The 17307-nt window shown below is 38.9% G+C and overlaps 1 protein-coding gene across 4 annotated transcripts in view; it reads right to left on the reverse strand.

The window, feature by feature from the left end:
* Positions 1 to 17307, reverse strand: part of PHACTR2 (phosphatase and actin regulator 2) — a 353184-nt gene that overhangs the window by 24036 nt on the left and 311841 nt on the right. For all 4 annotated transcript variants that reach the window (XM_078155095.1, XM_078155097.1, XM_078155096.1 and 1 more), the window contains one exon: positions 16726 to 16863. In XM_078155095.1, the coding sequence (XP_078011221.1) occupies positions 16726 to 16863 (138 nt within the window). The remainder of the gene's footprint in view (positions 1 to 16725; positions 16864 to 17307) is intronic.

Below are 17307 nucleotides of genomic sequence, written 5' to 3' on the forward strand. Positions count from 1 at the left end.
AAAATGGAGGATTTTCAAGCATTTCTAATTAAAAGACCAGAGCTGAATAAAAATTTTTATCTCCAAATGCAAGACTGAGGGAAAACATAAAAGGGTAATCAAGAAATAAGAAAGATAAAACACGAGAGGTTCAATAAGGTTAAACTGCTTATATTTCTACATGACAATATAATATTTGTAACTCTAAATGAAAGGGATGAATATCTAAAAAAATATAAATTATCCAGATTAACAGAAGAAGAAATAAAACACTCAAACAGCCCTATTACTCTTAAGGGCAATGCCATCCTAGTCACCCAGGCCTGCAACATGAGTTACCCTCAACTCCTCACTCTCACTTACCCCACATTGCCAATCACTTACCAAATCTTATCTCCACAACATACCCTAGCCTAGGCTCTTATGCCTCCTCACATCTACCTCTTAAGACTCTCTAGTTTCTTTCTAGATTTATCTCAAGCATCTATAAAAAGCCTTCCCCAATCTTTCCAGCTCTTAAGCCTCCTGCCCCAATCATCTGGTATCTGTTTTGTATACACCTATTTTACTTTGTCTCTTTATCACTGTTTCTAGTACAGTGCCTAAAACATCATAGACACTTTAATAAAGATTTACTGAATGACTTATTTTTTAAAGAGCATGTGTGTATATGCATAAGGTATAAGTAGCAAACGAATAACCTTTACTGAAGGATAATAATCGAAGCTGAAGATTTTCTAAATCAAATAGCTTACCAACTGAAATAAAAGTAGCTATGCTAGTATAATCATTCTCTGACCTGTAGTGAGGTGGATAAGCTGTATCTCAGTCTAAAAAGCTTCAGAAACCCAACAAGCATTCCAGTAATGAAGATTGTCTCAGAACTTATTTTCACCTTAGAAAATCTAAACTAATACCTTCAATATTTGCCACAGCTGCCTAAATTAAGTTAGGCTTTCACCATGCTCAGATCTTACTAACCAGGTAAAATTCATCATTTTACTTCCTTTATGGTATATCATAAAGTCATTTCTTATAAAGCAGATACTCGAAACAGAAATGTTTTTTTAAATCGAATTTCCCGCCAATAAATAGCATTTTGAATTGTTGCTATTGTCCAAATCAGATTTTTTTCTCATTATGCCTTTAGGAAAAAAAATTAATCCATTGCAATGAATAATAGCTCTTTTATTTTTTAAAGAACCTCAGTACAAATATTTGCATTTCAATGGGCACATACAGTCAGTGGGAGAAGATTAATGTTGCAAATGACAGTATCCAATTTTAGTAGGGAATGGTTCTGGTCATGTTTTGAAATACAGAACATGATATCGTAGGCAGAAGAAGCCCAGCTTACTGACAGGCCTTCCAAAACATTCTTTGAGAGAAGCTAACTTTAAAAAATTTAACATGACAAAGTATATCCCTACAGTAGGAAACCTATATTTGGTTCAGTACAACATAGCCTAACAAGTCTTAAAAAAAAAAATTATGCTCACTGTTGCATAATGTTATCCTGAAAATGAAGAAGCTTAACTTCCACTGAAACTTAATTATGAGAAATTAGGAAGGACCATTTCTGAGTGAGAATTCATTCTTCATAGTATCCTCCAAAGGTTATGTGGTTTGTCCTCAAAGAAGACCATGACATTAGGGAGATAATGACATGACTCGCAATTGACTTCGATCTGAGGGAGGGAGACCTGTGCAAAGTAACCAGCCTCTCTTTCTCCTCCAGAGCCATTTGGGTCCAGTAGCCAGATATTCACCAGGATGACTGGAGATGGCCCAGGATACAGTGGGAGACCCTGACCCTTTTAAGCTAAGGTCTTTTCAGGTTCTCACTTTGAGTGAGGCAAAGCCCATTCAATGAGTAGGCTTCTTTAGGAAGTGAGTCAAGGGATGGCCCCTTTAATTAAAAAAAAAATCAAATTAGGAAGGGAAGACCCTTAGGGTTACTGGCCAGAAGAGAAACAGTTCCTATTTACATTCACTCAGCCAGGAGGGCCCAAAATATAACTATTAAGCGGTGCTTGGGCAGGGACCTAGTATTGTCTGATCCATGAGATCCAGAGTGAACTGGGTTTAAGCAAGGAATCTAAGCAGTAAACCCCAAGTTGACAGGTAGCCTTTGGCCATCAAAATTTACCTTCCTTCGGGCAGAACACCCTCAGTAAGTGGAGGGGAGGGGAGGAGAGGAGAGTGTGCAAATGAACTTTTCCCTCATCTATACAACTTAAATGCACAGTTACTCCAAATGATTTATCTCACCTGATGTGATGGAATAAAAAAGCAGGTGTGATATGATGCAAGGGAAGGCTTAGCAAGCAGGTATTACTAAAACAGAGGTAGGTAAAATTCAACAACACGCATTGAGTAAGCACTTACTGTGTTCCAGGCTCTATAGAAAGATAGTCCCACTTGCTGTACAGTTAATGGATTTTTCATCCTAAATCTTTTCCTTGCAGACTCTCATATTCCTTGCACTCATGGAAATATGGCTTTCTCCACATTTTCTGTAGCTGCCTTCTTTCAGTGCTAGTTGTTCTTTCTCTCATCCCTTCAAGCATACAAGGTTAGGAACAGGAGTTTACGGCATTCCTTGTTTTTCACTGTTACTTCCAGACCCTCCCTGTGATGCAGTCGTTTGTGATTTTTTTCCCATTCCATCCAACATTATCTCTTATTGCTGCTCCTTGTTGCTCACTGTCATCTGACCATCTCCAAGCCACTCTCCTTCCTTTTTCAAGGAATTCAGTAACAGACTCACAATTCTTCCTCAACCCCAACCCTTGCCCTCAAACTTGGGGATGTAAATATTCATGTTAATATTCCCTCCAATGACCAGGCCTCCAAATAAATCAACCTCTTTTACTCCCATGACCTTCTCTCTATCTCAGCTACACAAAGAGATGATCACACCTTAGCTCTCACCATCACTTCAAATGGAACCACCTACATGACCTTGAGCTCTAGAATTCCCTTCTCTCATCATAATTCGTCCTTGCATCTCTACCACTGTCTTGTACTACTATACTTATTCTTCATCCTCACTTCAACTTTAATCCTTCCATCCCACCTTATAAACCTAGTGTCCCTACTCTGGCCTCATTCTTCTACTTTCATTCTTGCCCCTCTGTTTAATTAGTTCAATTAAGTATCATGATCCATTCTTGATTCCCTTGCATTCTTCTCCTATCACAATTCGTGCTGTGCTAATTGTAAATTCTGGATCACCTCTCTGATCCATGTGCTTTGGTCCTTATGAAGAGTGGCTCAATACTACTATAAGAAGTCAGTACTTTTGCCACCTGGATCCATTACAGATTCGCATTATTTCAACCAGCTCCTCAATGCTTTTATTCTTCCTTGAATGACTCCCTAACACATTGCCACGATGGTGGCAGTTCAGACCCTTCCTATTCCTTAAGTTCCCACTACCATTTGTACTTTTCTTCTGCTAGTAGATAAGGTTGCCTCTTATTTTGCTGAGCAAATTTGCTGGTTATGGGATCTCTCATCTCAAGAAGCAGTATGGTATTGTGGTTAGAAAGCCAAACTCAGTGTCAGTAATTCCAAGATTCAAATGCTATCTCAGACTCCCATTAGCTATGTGATGTTGGGAAAGTTAGTGAACCTCAGTCAGTTTCCTCATATGTAAAACAGGGATAACAATATCTGTAACATTTATGTTGCATGATTATCGAAAGGATTAAATGACATGACAAAAGTAAATTGCAAACATTAAAGTGCTATATAAATGATAGCTATTATTATTATCATTATCTCTTGAATGCCACACCTCAAAACCCCTCCATATCTTCACTTGTCCTCTCCTCCCTTGGAACTAGTCTCTGAGGAAGAACTGATTCTATCCTTCCCAAGCCTACCCAGATTCCACCCCCTTCCATCTCCTCTGGGGGTCTGCACCTTCAAACATTTCCTCATTTTCCTTTTCTCCCAATCTATTGATTCCTTCTCTGCTGCCCCAAATCCATCCCTTCTCAACATCTCCCCTTCCACTTCTCCCCCACTTCCTACTCCAGCACATTGCAATCCATCCTGTGGAGTCACAACAAATGTTAGTTATTGCTGATGTCATGGATAATAAACAGTGGAGATGGACAGATAGCAAGATCAGGGAAATTTTTAAAAAATGAATTGTGGGAAGTACAGTGGGAAATGTTAAAAAAAATACAAAGATTTTGAGCTTTCCATTTCAGATAGCCCCTGGTCCTATGCAATTAAGTAGGTTTCTAATAGGTAGGTACTCTTCGCTCCAGCTAAAATCACAAATGGTGATACAATGCCCAGCAAGCCTCACATGCAATGACATGAGCTTGACATGACTGGTTGCTTACCATACTAGTTCTTAGATGAACACGCAGGCATCAGGAATTGGCATCAAAATACTAGTGATTTTCAAGTGGCATCTCTAACAATAACTTGCAGTCACATTGATTCCTAGCTTTGGCCTACAAAGGAAAGTTTTCCCTAGCCTAGAGACATATGATATACACTCTTATTATTAAATTCCTAAGCAAAGAGGATTTTATTTTTGACATACATACAGATGAAATTAACAAGAAACATAATACCCATACTATTTTCACCAATATCTCCCCTCCCAACCTTTCCCCCTACTTATTCTAGAGGATTTTTTTTTATAACTCTAACTGTACATTAAAATATTGGCATGATGGTATTGTGGGTGGCAAGCTAAAAATAATAATGCAGGAAGTACTAAAGTTTCTGTTCAATTTAGTCAAGATCAGAAAATGATATTCTCATGTAAGTTCTTAAAAATAGAAAATATAAAAAAGACACATTAAGAAACTGAATTTTAGTCTGTTATGTGAATAATAAGTATTTTTCAAACAGCAAAGAAAACTTTATTCAATGATTCTCTGATTATTAATATCAATTGAGACATAAATGAGGGAGATGTATCCTTGACAAAGCATACATGGAGGATATAGTAAAGAATTCAAATGGAAGACTGACTTCCTACTGATAGTAAGATCCTGAAGACAGTTCTCTTTGTGGATGATATTGTATGGCATATATCAAATACTGTAACACTGCTGAGTCCCAAAGGAGACCTACAATCTCTCAAAGTATTTCTGCCACTTGGATCTATCTACATAGAAAAAAAAAGTGACTGAAAAATGCCTATTATCCATACTACAATATGGTAGAACTTTTTTTTTCTTTTTTTGATTAGGCGATTGGGGTTAAATGACTTGCCCAAGGTTACATAGCTAGTTAGTGTCAAGTGTCTGAGGTTGGATTTGAACTCAGGTCCTCCTGACTCCAAGGCCAGAGCTCTATCTACTGTGCCACCTAGTAGCCCCTCCATACTACACCATGCAGTTAGTTGGACAAACCATAGATTGCATTCTTAAGTATATATATATATATCTTAGAAAGATACTACATATGGATGGTGAACTAGACCCAGAATTGAACAGGAAGAGAAGAACAAACTGGACTGATTCTGGGAAACTACGTAGTACTTCTAATGATTCCAACCTTCTTTCTGAAACAATTTTCTTCGTTGGTAGTTATTAAATTAAAGTTGAGAATCAATCAAAGAGCAATGGAGAAGTACATGGTGACTATTAGTAGGCTGCACCATAGTACCAATGAAGAATTATACCAGAGAAAGGGCATAAAGGATGCCATCAAATAAATGCATGACTGGAAAAGAAGATAGACCGGTCATGTTGTAAGAACAAGATCTCAGTCAACCTGTTGGGTGACCATTCTTTGAAGGGTTTACAAAAGGAGATGGAGAAGAGTTGCATGAGAGGACAAGGCGTTTGATGGTTTGTATTCTATTAGACAAAGTATTCATTTCAATGAACTTTTCAGTATCTTTACAAAACCATCTTTGTAAGTAATTTTTATATTAGAATTCCTATAACTTACTTTCATCAAATCAACTACTATTTGTTCTTTGTAAAGAGACAAACACCAATAAAATGTGTTAGGTTCTAATAAAAATAAGAAATACTAGTTCATTCTTTTATAGTGACTACCTTTTGTCTATGCTGGATGCATTTATCATTCATGTTAGTTCAGAGCAGCGGTCTCCAAAGTGAAGGTGAAGGCAAGAACCCAAGGGGTATGTGATCAACCAGAGGGTGGGAGGATGGATGACATTCCACCATTCCATATGATAGCCAATTCTAGGCTTGTTTCCAGGACAATTGCAGCTTTCTTTATTCCCCAATACTCCTTCCTTCTCTTAAGGAAGCTTCTAACTTCCTTACAACCTAGGCATCAAATCTTTAAGCTTCTTAGCAACAAGTATTCCTCAGAGAGGGAGGCTCTGATCTTTGGGGCAATGCCTAGGAAGTGCCCTGACCACTTTTCTCCACTTTTTCATTTGGATGGGACACATTTAGTCACACAGGATCATCAGGCAAGATGAATTGTGATCTGCATTTTAGTCCTCTTTATATTATCTCTTACCCCAAATCCACCCCTCTCCTGAGCTTCCCTATTGTTGCTGAAGATATCCTTCCAGTCATCCAGGTTCAAAACTTCTGTGTTATCTTCAATTTCTCTTTCTCCTTCATAGCTAATCAGTCGCCAAGTCTAATAATTTCTCCTACCACCATATCTCTTGCATCTGTTTCTTTATCTCTACTCACATAGCCATCAACCTGGTTCTTTTGTCTGTACCATTCAAGAGCATCCTCACTGGTCCCTATGCCTGTGGTCTCTCCCCTGTCCAAACCATTCTCCACACAGTCACAAATGACTTTCTTAAAAGTAGAAGGCTGACCATATCATTCCCCTACTCAGTAAGTTCCAATGGCTTTCAACTGACTCTTTGATAAACTAATATTCCATCTTTATCTCATCCCTTTAAAATTTAATTTTGGGGTAAGTTTTATAATATGCGTAATCATTAGGACAATATGGACTTACATATAATTTAAAAATATATATACCCATATTAAGGGTATATACTCACTCTTTTTCTGAAGAATGCATGATCAAAAAAAGTTTCAAAGCTACTGGTTTAAATAACCTCACCACATAACTATATCAGTTGCATCAAGCCCCCAAACACTACAAAGCCTTATTAATGAAAGACAAAAAATATGCATTGGTTTAACTATCCACATTATTAAAACAATGGGCTCTTGATTCAGAGCAGGCATAGACCCTCACAGCACATTCCTTATCACTGCAAGTGTTCAAGCAGAGAGCGGATTACCATTTGTCTGAGATTCATCTGTTGAGTGGGTATTTGGGCTAGCGGTACTCTGGTCACTCCATCTTTAAAGTACAAAGCCTCCCTCTAACACCTATTACAAATGCCTCAGTTTCACCAAGCCCTGGCAAGCTTTAAAGTAACACATAGCTTAGCAACGGTGATGAGAAGGGCAACTTGGCTGCCCTGCATACCAGTAGCATTCACTTCTGGGGTTTACTCTGCTTTCTGTACAATTTGGCCCCTCACTCATAATATCCCTTTATAGATGTCCCTTGAAGAAAATCACGTTAGAAGCTGGAATTGAAACCTGGGTCTTTTTACTTCTAGTCCAATGATCTTCCCACCACAATACGCTCCTTCCTGGGCAGGTAATATTGAAGAAAAATTTAATGGAAAAGGAGGTAGGTTCATTATGTGGTGAGAATGAGAGACAAGAAGGACAGTCTGAATGCTACATTAGCAATTCTGAGATATTAAAATAACTTGAGGAAGGCCAGTGGCATAGTACATATATAGATCATCCATGGAGAGTTTAGGGAAGAAAGAGACAGGAATCACAAGTGATGACAAGGTACCGAAGTGTTGTGATCTGCCTTGGCAGAAAGAACTTTTGCATTGTTAAAAATCACAAGTCCAAAATATCAAGAGCATAAACAGAGTTGTTTGTGTACATATCATCAGCCCTATGAAGGCATCTTGGCTAAACCTTGTATTACCTTCAGTGCCAAGTGCCATATTTTCTTTCCAATAGGCTCTTGGTAAATAAATGTTGATGATAAATTTAACTGAAAAACATTTTCATATGAATTTAAAAATTTTAAATGTCATTTTTACTGAATTAAGGAATGAGACTTCACTCCATGCGTAGTTTTTTTAATTATTACTTCTTTCTTTTTTTTTTGGGGGGGGGTCATTTTCTTGCATCAGCCTTCACCTAATGTCAAATGCCACTTGTCCCCCAGGTAATTAAAAGAATGTTAAACAAAGAGAAAATAAATTACATGAATAATAAAGTTATACGTTTAAGTAATTGGGATATGGAAAGAGATCTTTTAAATAAAATATTCACATTATTAGACACAGCTCAGCGTATTATCTTGGCGATTCAGGCAATGTCTCATTTAATCGCATAGCCTGCCACTCCCTATCTGGTAGCGAATCCTTCATGTACAATATCTCTCAATCCTTTTAGCAATAGCTTCATAAAAATCTTTAGTGCTAAGGAAGTATTATAGTCTCATGGTGGTCATTTCTCTCTTTTGTTATCAGCGTAGGACTACTTCAAAAAAATAAACAACAGAACCACCTCCTTTCTACCCTGCCCCTCCTCAAAAAAAAAACCCAAACAACTAACTAACTAAGCTTCTTTGCATTGCTATTAATTTTCGTCTTTTCTTTCAGAGAATACAAATTAAACTACCAGCTGTTTCAAGGATATCTCTGTGTAAGCAGAGGGATACAAACTGAAGCAATGATACAGAAACAGGCCAAACTCATTGTCCTTAATGGAAGAGCAGGCTTGTAGCTAGCTGACCTAGAGTCAGCTCCATACAATCCAACGGATTCTTTTCCCTTTTGTGGGTTCTCAAAGGGGTGTGTCACGGGCAAAGTGTTAAATTCTTCCAGTCAGTAGATGATCCTAGCTAGTGAAGCCCCAGCTGGCAAAGGCTTAAACAGTTTCTTCTTATCTTTTGACTATACAGCATTTCTTTTTTTTTTTCCTTTTTTAAGATGTGAACCAATTTTTTTTTTTGGTGAGGCAATTGGGGTTAAGTGACTTGCCCAGGGTCACACAGCTAGTAAGTATCAAGTGTCTGAGGCTGGATTTGAACTCAGGTCCTTCAGACTCCAAGGCCACAACTCTATCCACTGCACCACCCAGCTGCCCCTTATACAGCATTTCTAAGAAATAAGTACAGTTATCCCTTCCTCACCACAGGGGTTAGGGGCATGGAGCCCCAGCAATCTGGAAAATCTGTGTAAAATTTTTTGGCTCTCCCTTTGTACCAGAGAAGAAGTCTGAAATTTTTCTTTTATGGGGTGTTTACCTTATTGTAAAATTTGGGTTGATATTATATAATGCTATATATTTTATGCATTTCTGAGTTTGTGAACTTTTTCCATGTTGTCTGCTGGCCTTTGCCTGTTGTCTGTGGCTTCTGCAAAACTCCTCCCAAATTCCCATTTAATTTCTTATGCTGATCTGTGATATATCAAAACCTTGAATGGGGAAAGTCATGATGTGGAAAGGATAACTGTAGTAGAAAAAGCTGAATTCATGAGAGCCCTTCAGAGTTGTTCTGGTTCTGCATGGATGCATCTGCAGTCAACTGCCACCAGAGGAGAAAGGTGATATGAGTTTTCTGTACACAAGTGGCTGATGACTCCTGAAAATATGTTTTGAATGAGTGCTACTATCCTTTAAAAACATGAGTAAAGCTCATGATTTACCCTCTTGCCAACTGAAGGTGTCAGCCTCCCACAAGCTGTTTCTGATTGCTCCTTAAGACTTGGGTTTCCAACTGCACTGTGCAGTGGCAGAATATAGAGGTGCTTTTGAATGGACGTTCTGGTCTCTTCTGGTAAAGAAAAGATAACAATCTCCCTTCCCCCCTCTTTCCCAGTGAGACAACCATAAAGGCTGGTTTGGGTTTTCTCAAAACTTTCTTCTTCTTCTTCTTTTTTTTTGTAGTCACTGACTAAATCCCAAGGCCCTGGCAAAGGTAAATAAGCTTCTGCCAAGAACGACAAGGAAAATGACATACTTCAAATGAATTTAGGAGCATCCCATGGCACTCTGGGGCTTCAACTGCAATCACAGTAGCAGAGCCACATCTTTAGTTCTAAATGATATTATGTAGCTTATACTTATTTCCTCCATCTCCTTTGCCTTACAGTCATGAATAGAAGAAAGAACTTTGGGGATATTACCAGGGAAATCGAGAAAACACAAGATCAATTCTTACATAATTGCTTTGTAAGCTATAAAGGCTAAGGAGACCAAATAACATAAGTTGGACACTCAGAAGCATTAGGAGCCATAGAACACAGGGTTGGAATGTCTCTGAATAATAATGAATAACAATGTAGAACTTTTCTGGTTAGTGGGACTTCTAGGTGTCAAGGAGAGAAATTATACGGGCTCATGATGCCCCAGGTGATATCACTAAGAGTAGGGGACAGACAGGGGGAGGTGGGAATGTGGCAAGGGTAGATCTTAACTACATCCAGAAAATGTGTAAAAAACCATAATAGGTTTATAGTTTGACGGAACCCAGCCCTCCACCCCATGTTGGATCTGACTGGAATATATCCCATGCCTAGAGCTATACCCTTCCCATTGCCACATGTTTTCTGCTTATTGCTTGTCCCCTTCTGCTGACATATTTGCCCTCATCCTGGCCGTGTTGATAATAGACGCTCATCCAGAGCTTTATAATTGGGTGCTCACTGGTGGTAGGGTATGTGTGTGGGGGAGAGGGAAGGAGGAAGGAGGGTGTGTGTGTACGTGCACACGTGCGGGCCTGCCTGTGAGCCCACAAATACTGTAAAGGAGAGGACTGGCCTTAATGGCCCATTCAATATATCTTAAAAATCAGCTAGGTGGCATATTAGTTAAGTATTGCATATAGAATCAGGAAGACCTGAGTTCCAGTCCTTTGTCAGACACTATTACCCTGGGTAAATCACTTTACTTCTGTCTGACTCAGTTTCCTCATTTATTATATGGGGATAATAAGAGCATCTACTTCATAGGAATATTGCTATGAGGATCAAATGAGATAAATAAAAGAGGCTTGCAAACTGAAATGCACTCTATAAATGCTAGCTAATTGTTAGGGAGCAACCTGGCCCTCTGGAACCCTCCCTTCCAGCAACATCTGACTTCGTGCATCATTTATTGGTTATTACAAAGGTCAAAGGTCCAAAAATACAAAATTAGAAGAGAGGATGAAGGTCAAAGATGCTATATATAATCACAGCAACCCTCAACTGGCCTATTTAAAAAAGCAGTTGACTGCTAAAAATGGGAAATGGATAAAAATAAAGGCATTAGATTTCATGATTACCATTTCTTAGAGAAGACTCACTGACATAAAACTGATGTTTGGGTTCAAAGAACTCAGAAATGGACTTAGCCAATAAACCCTTGATCTCCTTGCCAAGGAGGGAGGTGTCAAATAAGGACAGTGCAAGGGTAGAATCCAAATTTATTTTCAAAACACTATGGAAAATGGAAGGTTACAGGATAAAACACTTCAGAAAGTACAAAGCAGTGGAATGGAAAACAAGCCGAGAGAAGGCTAGGTTTGAAACAGCTAAGCCAGGTCATCTGAAAAATATTTATAGATGAAACTGAGAGGCAGACAACAAATAGACATGAAATGGAACACATCTGCAAGAATTTCTGTAGCCAACAATTTTGTTCACTGATGTTACTGGAATGACCACCATGGGATTCCACAACCTTAAGTACCTAATGTGCTATGTAAGGAAATGGAAATGGTAACCATAGCAGCTGAATCTGATCAAACATATGTACTAGAAGAACATGATGGAAGTGACACAATTTTAAGGGTATTCACAGATCAAATTTCAAAGTGTCTCAAGAGGTAAAGATTCCAACAATGAAAAAAATATTGGCAGTATTAGTACAAAATGCAACAGAGAAGACAACAGGAACCAATGAGCTATTCATTCGTGTACTTCCTTATCTCTATAAAATCTTTGTGAGAATGCTGTAATCCATGTATACAAGGGTATCACTAATGAACATGCAAAAAAGAAAATAGGCAGGCTTTTGCAGACAGTCTTGTGCAACACACCATATATACTTTTCGGTCTTTTGTAACCAAAAAACTTTCCATGGTGAAGCAAAAACTAAGCCTGGAAGGGCAAGATATGACAGACAAGTTTATTCAGTGATCTAAGTATCAATATAAAGCATGGTATAAAAATGAAGAAACACATGTTTCTTGCAAGTTTTGGCCAGTGTTATGGAGGAAATCCAAACACAGGAAGAATATCATATGGATTATTAGATTGTCCAGATGCTCCTTTTTTTCACCCAGATAACTCCCAAATCTACATATCTGGCCCTCTGTACTCGAGGTCCCACATCTGCAACTGCTTGCTTTAAAATTTCCATCTTGGCATCCCTTAGCATCTCAAATTCAATGTGTCTAAAGCAGAACTCATTAGTTTCGCCCCAAATCTTCCCTCTTCCTAATTTTCCTATTGCTGTTGAGAGCATTTACTGGCTGAGGGTTTTTGACTGTGCATCCAAACGCCTTTACTATCTGGCTGCATAGCAGCTTTTCAGGATGGTTACCTATTACTCCCTGCCACGCACTCTACACTCCAGCCAAACTGGTCCTTTTGGTGCTATTCACCCAGGACACAGCGTCAGTCACCTCTGTGATTTTGCACAGGCATTTATTCCCCATGCTTGGAATGCTCTCTCTCCTCACCTCTCCTCTGGAACCCCACAGCTCCCTTCAAGGTTCTCTTCATATTCCAGTTCCTTCAACAGGCCTTTCCTGATTCTCTTAACTGTCCTTCCCTTATTTTGTATTGTATATTTGTATTTATTTTGCATATATCCCTCTTCCTCATCTTACATAGCTCAGATACTTGCCTCACTTCTCCTTTACCTGTCTCACCTGAAGAGGCAGCCTTGCCAATGCAAACCCCTCTACCTACACACACATCATGCCATCTCATTTTCTCCAGTGGATTGCATCCCTTCTCTTTCACTAATCTTCAATTTTTACCCATCTACTGGGTGCTTCCCTAATGTCTACAACCACACTTATGTATTCCCCATCTTCAAAAGAACCCTCATTTGATCCATCCAACCCTGCTAGCTACCATCCTATACCTCTCTATCATGTTGTGGCTAACCTCCTTGGAAAGATCATCTGTGATTGATGCCTTAATTACTTCTTTGTTCAGTATTAACTCTCTGTGGTCTAGCTTAGAGGTAGCTAGGTGGCCCAGTGGATAGAGTGCTGGGCCAGTAGTCAGGAAGAGCTGAATTCAAATCAGACCTCAGACTCTTATTAACTGTGTAATGCTGGAAAGCTGCTTAACTATTGGTTGCCTCAGTTTCCTTAACTGTAAAATGGGGGTAATAATAACACTTACCTCACAGGGTTGCTGTAAGGATTAAGTGATATGTTTATAATGCCCTTAGTACCTAGCCTAGCACATAGGTGTATAATCAATGCTTCCTTCATTGCTTCTGGCCTCATCATTCCACTGAAACTGGTTTCCCCCAAGTTATCAATGATCTCTTAACTGCCCAATTTAATGGCCTTTTCTCAGTCTTCACCCTTCTTGATGCCTCTTCTCCCTTTGACACTATTGATCATCAGATAACTCCCAAATCTCCATACCTGGCCCTCTGTGCTCCAGGTCCCACATCCCACTGTTTGCTTTAAAATCTCCATCTTGGTGGCCCTTAGCATCTCAAGTTCAACGTATCTAAAACAGAGCTCATTAGTTTTTCCCTAACTCTTCCCTCTTCTTAATTTTCGTATTTCTTGTACCCTTAATAGTCTCTTCTCTCTACATTTTTTGAGACACTACTCACTCCTAGCTCTCTGCCTACCTGTCTTGACTGCTGCATCTTAGATACTTCTATGGGTCTTCACCCACGCTTAGTTTATTAGTTGTGGGCAGCCACCAATGCTCTGACTTGTGCCCTCTTCTCCCTCTCTTTTGTTTCACTTGGTGATCTCATTAGCTCCCATGGATTCAATTATCATCTCTTTACTGAAGATCCCCACATCCATTTGACTAGTTCTAATTTTTCTCCTGATTCTATTCTCACATTCCCAAATGCCTACTGGACATCTTGAACTAGATGTCTTGTAGTCATCTTAAACTCAACATGTTCATAACTCAACTCTTTACTTATCCTTTCAAACTCTCCCCTCTTCCTAACTTCCTTTTTCCACTATCCTCCCACTCACCTTGGGTCATAACCAAGATGTCATCCCTGACTTCTCAATTTCTCTCACCCCTCATATCCAGCCAGTTGCCAAATCCTACTGTTTGTACTTTCATAATGTCTCTCTCATATGCCCCCTTCTCTCCTTGGACACTGCCACCACCTTAGTATAGGCCCTTATCACCTTACTACTGGACTACACAAGTCTGCTGGTTGGCTTTCCTGCCTTAACTGTCTCCCTGCTCGAGTCCTTCTTCCACTCATCTGTCAAGCTGACCTTAAAGCTCAAGTCTCACCATGTCACCTCCCCACTGCTTCATTCATTCAATTCCAATAGCTTGCTATTGCCTCCAGGATCAAAACCCGAACCAAAACAAGCAAACAAACAACCCAAAACCCCTCTGTTTGGCTTTTAAACCCTTCATAACCTGGTCCCTTCTGACCTTTCCAGTTTTCTTACACTTTCCTCCACTCTACATACTCTTGTGATCTAGTGACACTGGCTTATTTGCTATTTCTTGCACTCTTATCTCCAGACTCCAAACATTGGATGTTCGCCCCAGACCTGGATGGTCTCCCTCAGCATCTCTACCTCCTGGCTTCCTTCTAGTCTCTGTTAAAGTCCTTTTTCTTGAAATAAGTCTTTGCCAGTCAACATTAATCCTCTTGCCTTCCCTATGAGATGATCTCAAACTTACCCTGTCTATATCTTGTTTATACATAGCTCTTTGCATGTTGTCTCTACAATTAGATTGTAAGCTTCTTGAGAGCAAGGATTTTTTTTTGCTTTTATTTGTGTATCTAGCTCTAAGCACAGTGTCTAGGACATAGTAGATGCTTAAAAAAAGCTTACTGATGTGACTTGAAATTTCCTGATTGTATCAACCAACTACTCTGCCATTAGGAATTTACTGTATTGTTTCTGGCACAACTCATAGATACCACTTTAGTGTATCTTCTGATGTTTTTAGTCTTAGCATCTCTTCTTTCTTTCTTTTTTTTTAGACTGAATCTGATATGTCTTTGGGTTTGCCCAATCTCTTCATTTTCCAGATGAAAATGAGACTCAGCTAAGTAAGATACTATGACCACGTTACATAGGTAGCAAGGAGCAGAAATAGGAATTTTATCCTGGTCTTCTGGCTTGAAGTCCCAGGCTCCACTGCGTTCCGGGTTGGATTACACTGGAACACTGGACAGCAATATCAAGAATAACTTGCATCACTATAAAAGAAGAAAGGTCAGTCACATAGTAACCATGTGGGATAACTGATGGATGGGTCAAGAGATAAACTGGCTTTCCAGCTTGCTACCTACATTACTTGGGGAAGTCACTTCACCTAGGCATCAGTTGCATCACCTGTAGAAAGCAGAAGTTGAATTCCATTCAAGTTCTAAATCTATCTTATGATCATAGCACCCTCAAAATAAAGAACTAAAGAAAGAAGCTGCACCTCAGAGAAGGATTCATGGAACAGCACTGACAAGATGAGAAGGGATGAAGGCTTTACTATGCATACCAACAGAGGGAACAGTGATACCAGGGAACCCATGGATCATTTGAAGTCCTTTACTGGTCTTAGATGTCTTTAAATGCTAAAAATTGAGGCCCTGAAAACAAATGGCCAAAAAGAAGCACTTTTGGTGTAGTGCCACAGTAATTAATTGGCATCAGTGGTGCTACTCAATGAATCCTGTATGTGTGGCATATGTTCTAAAATATTTAATCAGCAGGTTTTCCTGTTGACAAATTTATTTTTATTTCCCAGTAGTATGGATAGGATGATGTGTTGGTAATTCTAGTACAAATCTTTGCCATTTAGCTTTAAATGAAGGTAGGTTAAATAATAAAGGAAAGTTGTACTTCTTTAGACACATCTAGAGGTCCTTTGTAGGTGATTCAGTAGACTCTTTAGCTTACAAAGTTGATCTATTGGCCAAGAGACCATATCATATTGATGAATGTCTAGGTTTAAAGATTATGCACATATGGGAAAAACCCACTTATTCATACTGTTCCAATGCCTTCAGCTATTTTTGTTTGCAAAATATTTACTTTCAGAAATTGTAGTAAGCCAAAACATACTGACTCCCCCCAAAAATCAATTTTACAGTCATGGATTAATTTAAGACACTGGATGAATGCAACTCATAGGAAATTTTGATGATAAAGCCATAATACTACAGAAATTTTTATCAAAATTTTGGGCATGGTATGAGAAACAGATTGACCTAGTGGACAGAGAGCCAACTTTGAATACAGGAAGACCTAGATCATAGGGAAGGTGGATGCCTGCACTGATAAAGAGAATTTGCTCATGGAAGAATTCCCTGGATCAGTGAATTCTCAAGTCCACTCCTTATCCCGTGGACACCATAGTATTGGCAACTGCTGGTACAGAATTAAGAGGAGAACTACCATAAATGTTTATGAGACTGATTGGCAGGACAACAGATGACATTTAGCTTTTTTTGGAAAGATTTAAAGAGGATATGGAGGGATAGTTTAATATTTTCAGAGGAAAAATAGATTCAGAGATAAATCTACTGTGACTCTTGCCTTATCTGCAGGTGTTAGTCTGGCCCAGGGCTTGTCTGCTCGGCGGTCATAGTCAGGAGAATCAGTGACCTCGACATACTCATTAAACCGAAGAATCCTTCTTGCTTGCAGTTCTGCCACTGTTGGTCTCAAACTGAGCTATAAAAGAGGAAGGAATAAGGAAAGCTCAGCCCACGATGTACGGCCACAGGGCAACAATGTTGTCTACAGAGAGCACTTCAGAGTTATTGTTAAACAAGGTCACTTTCAGGTATCAAGAAAGAAAAAAAAAAAGGCAGTGCCTTGGGATTCTCTAACAAGAACCAGAAAGCAGCATGACCTAGTTTTTGAGTCTATAAAAATCATCATTGTAAGACAGGTTACAAAAACCTTACTATCTATATATTATGATTTTTTTCTAAATTATTATGCTCTGTGAAGGCTGTCTTCAGTGTCATTAGTAATACACAAAATACACATAACAATGATCAGAAATAAGAAGGTTAGTTTGGGGACTAAACTATTGGAATGAAAACAAGAATTTTTTAAAATTATTTTTTTTTATTTTTTAGGCAACTGGGGTTAAGTGACTTGCCCAGGGTC

The sequence above is a fragment of the Phascolarctos cinereus genome, unplaced genomic scaffold (assembly GCF_003287225.1).
Source record: "Phascolarctos cinereus isolate Bilbo 61053 unplaced genomic scaffold, phaCin_HiC Scaffold_5;HRSCAF=322, whole genome shotgun sequence".
In the NCBI taxonomy this organism is placed as follows: Eukaryota; Metazoa; Chordata; class Mammalia; order Diprotodontia; family Phascolarctidae; genus Phascolarctos; species Phascolarctos cinereus.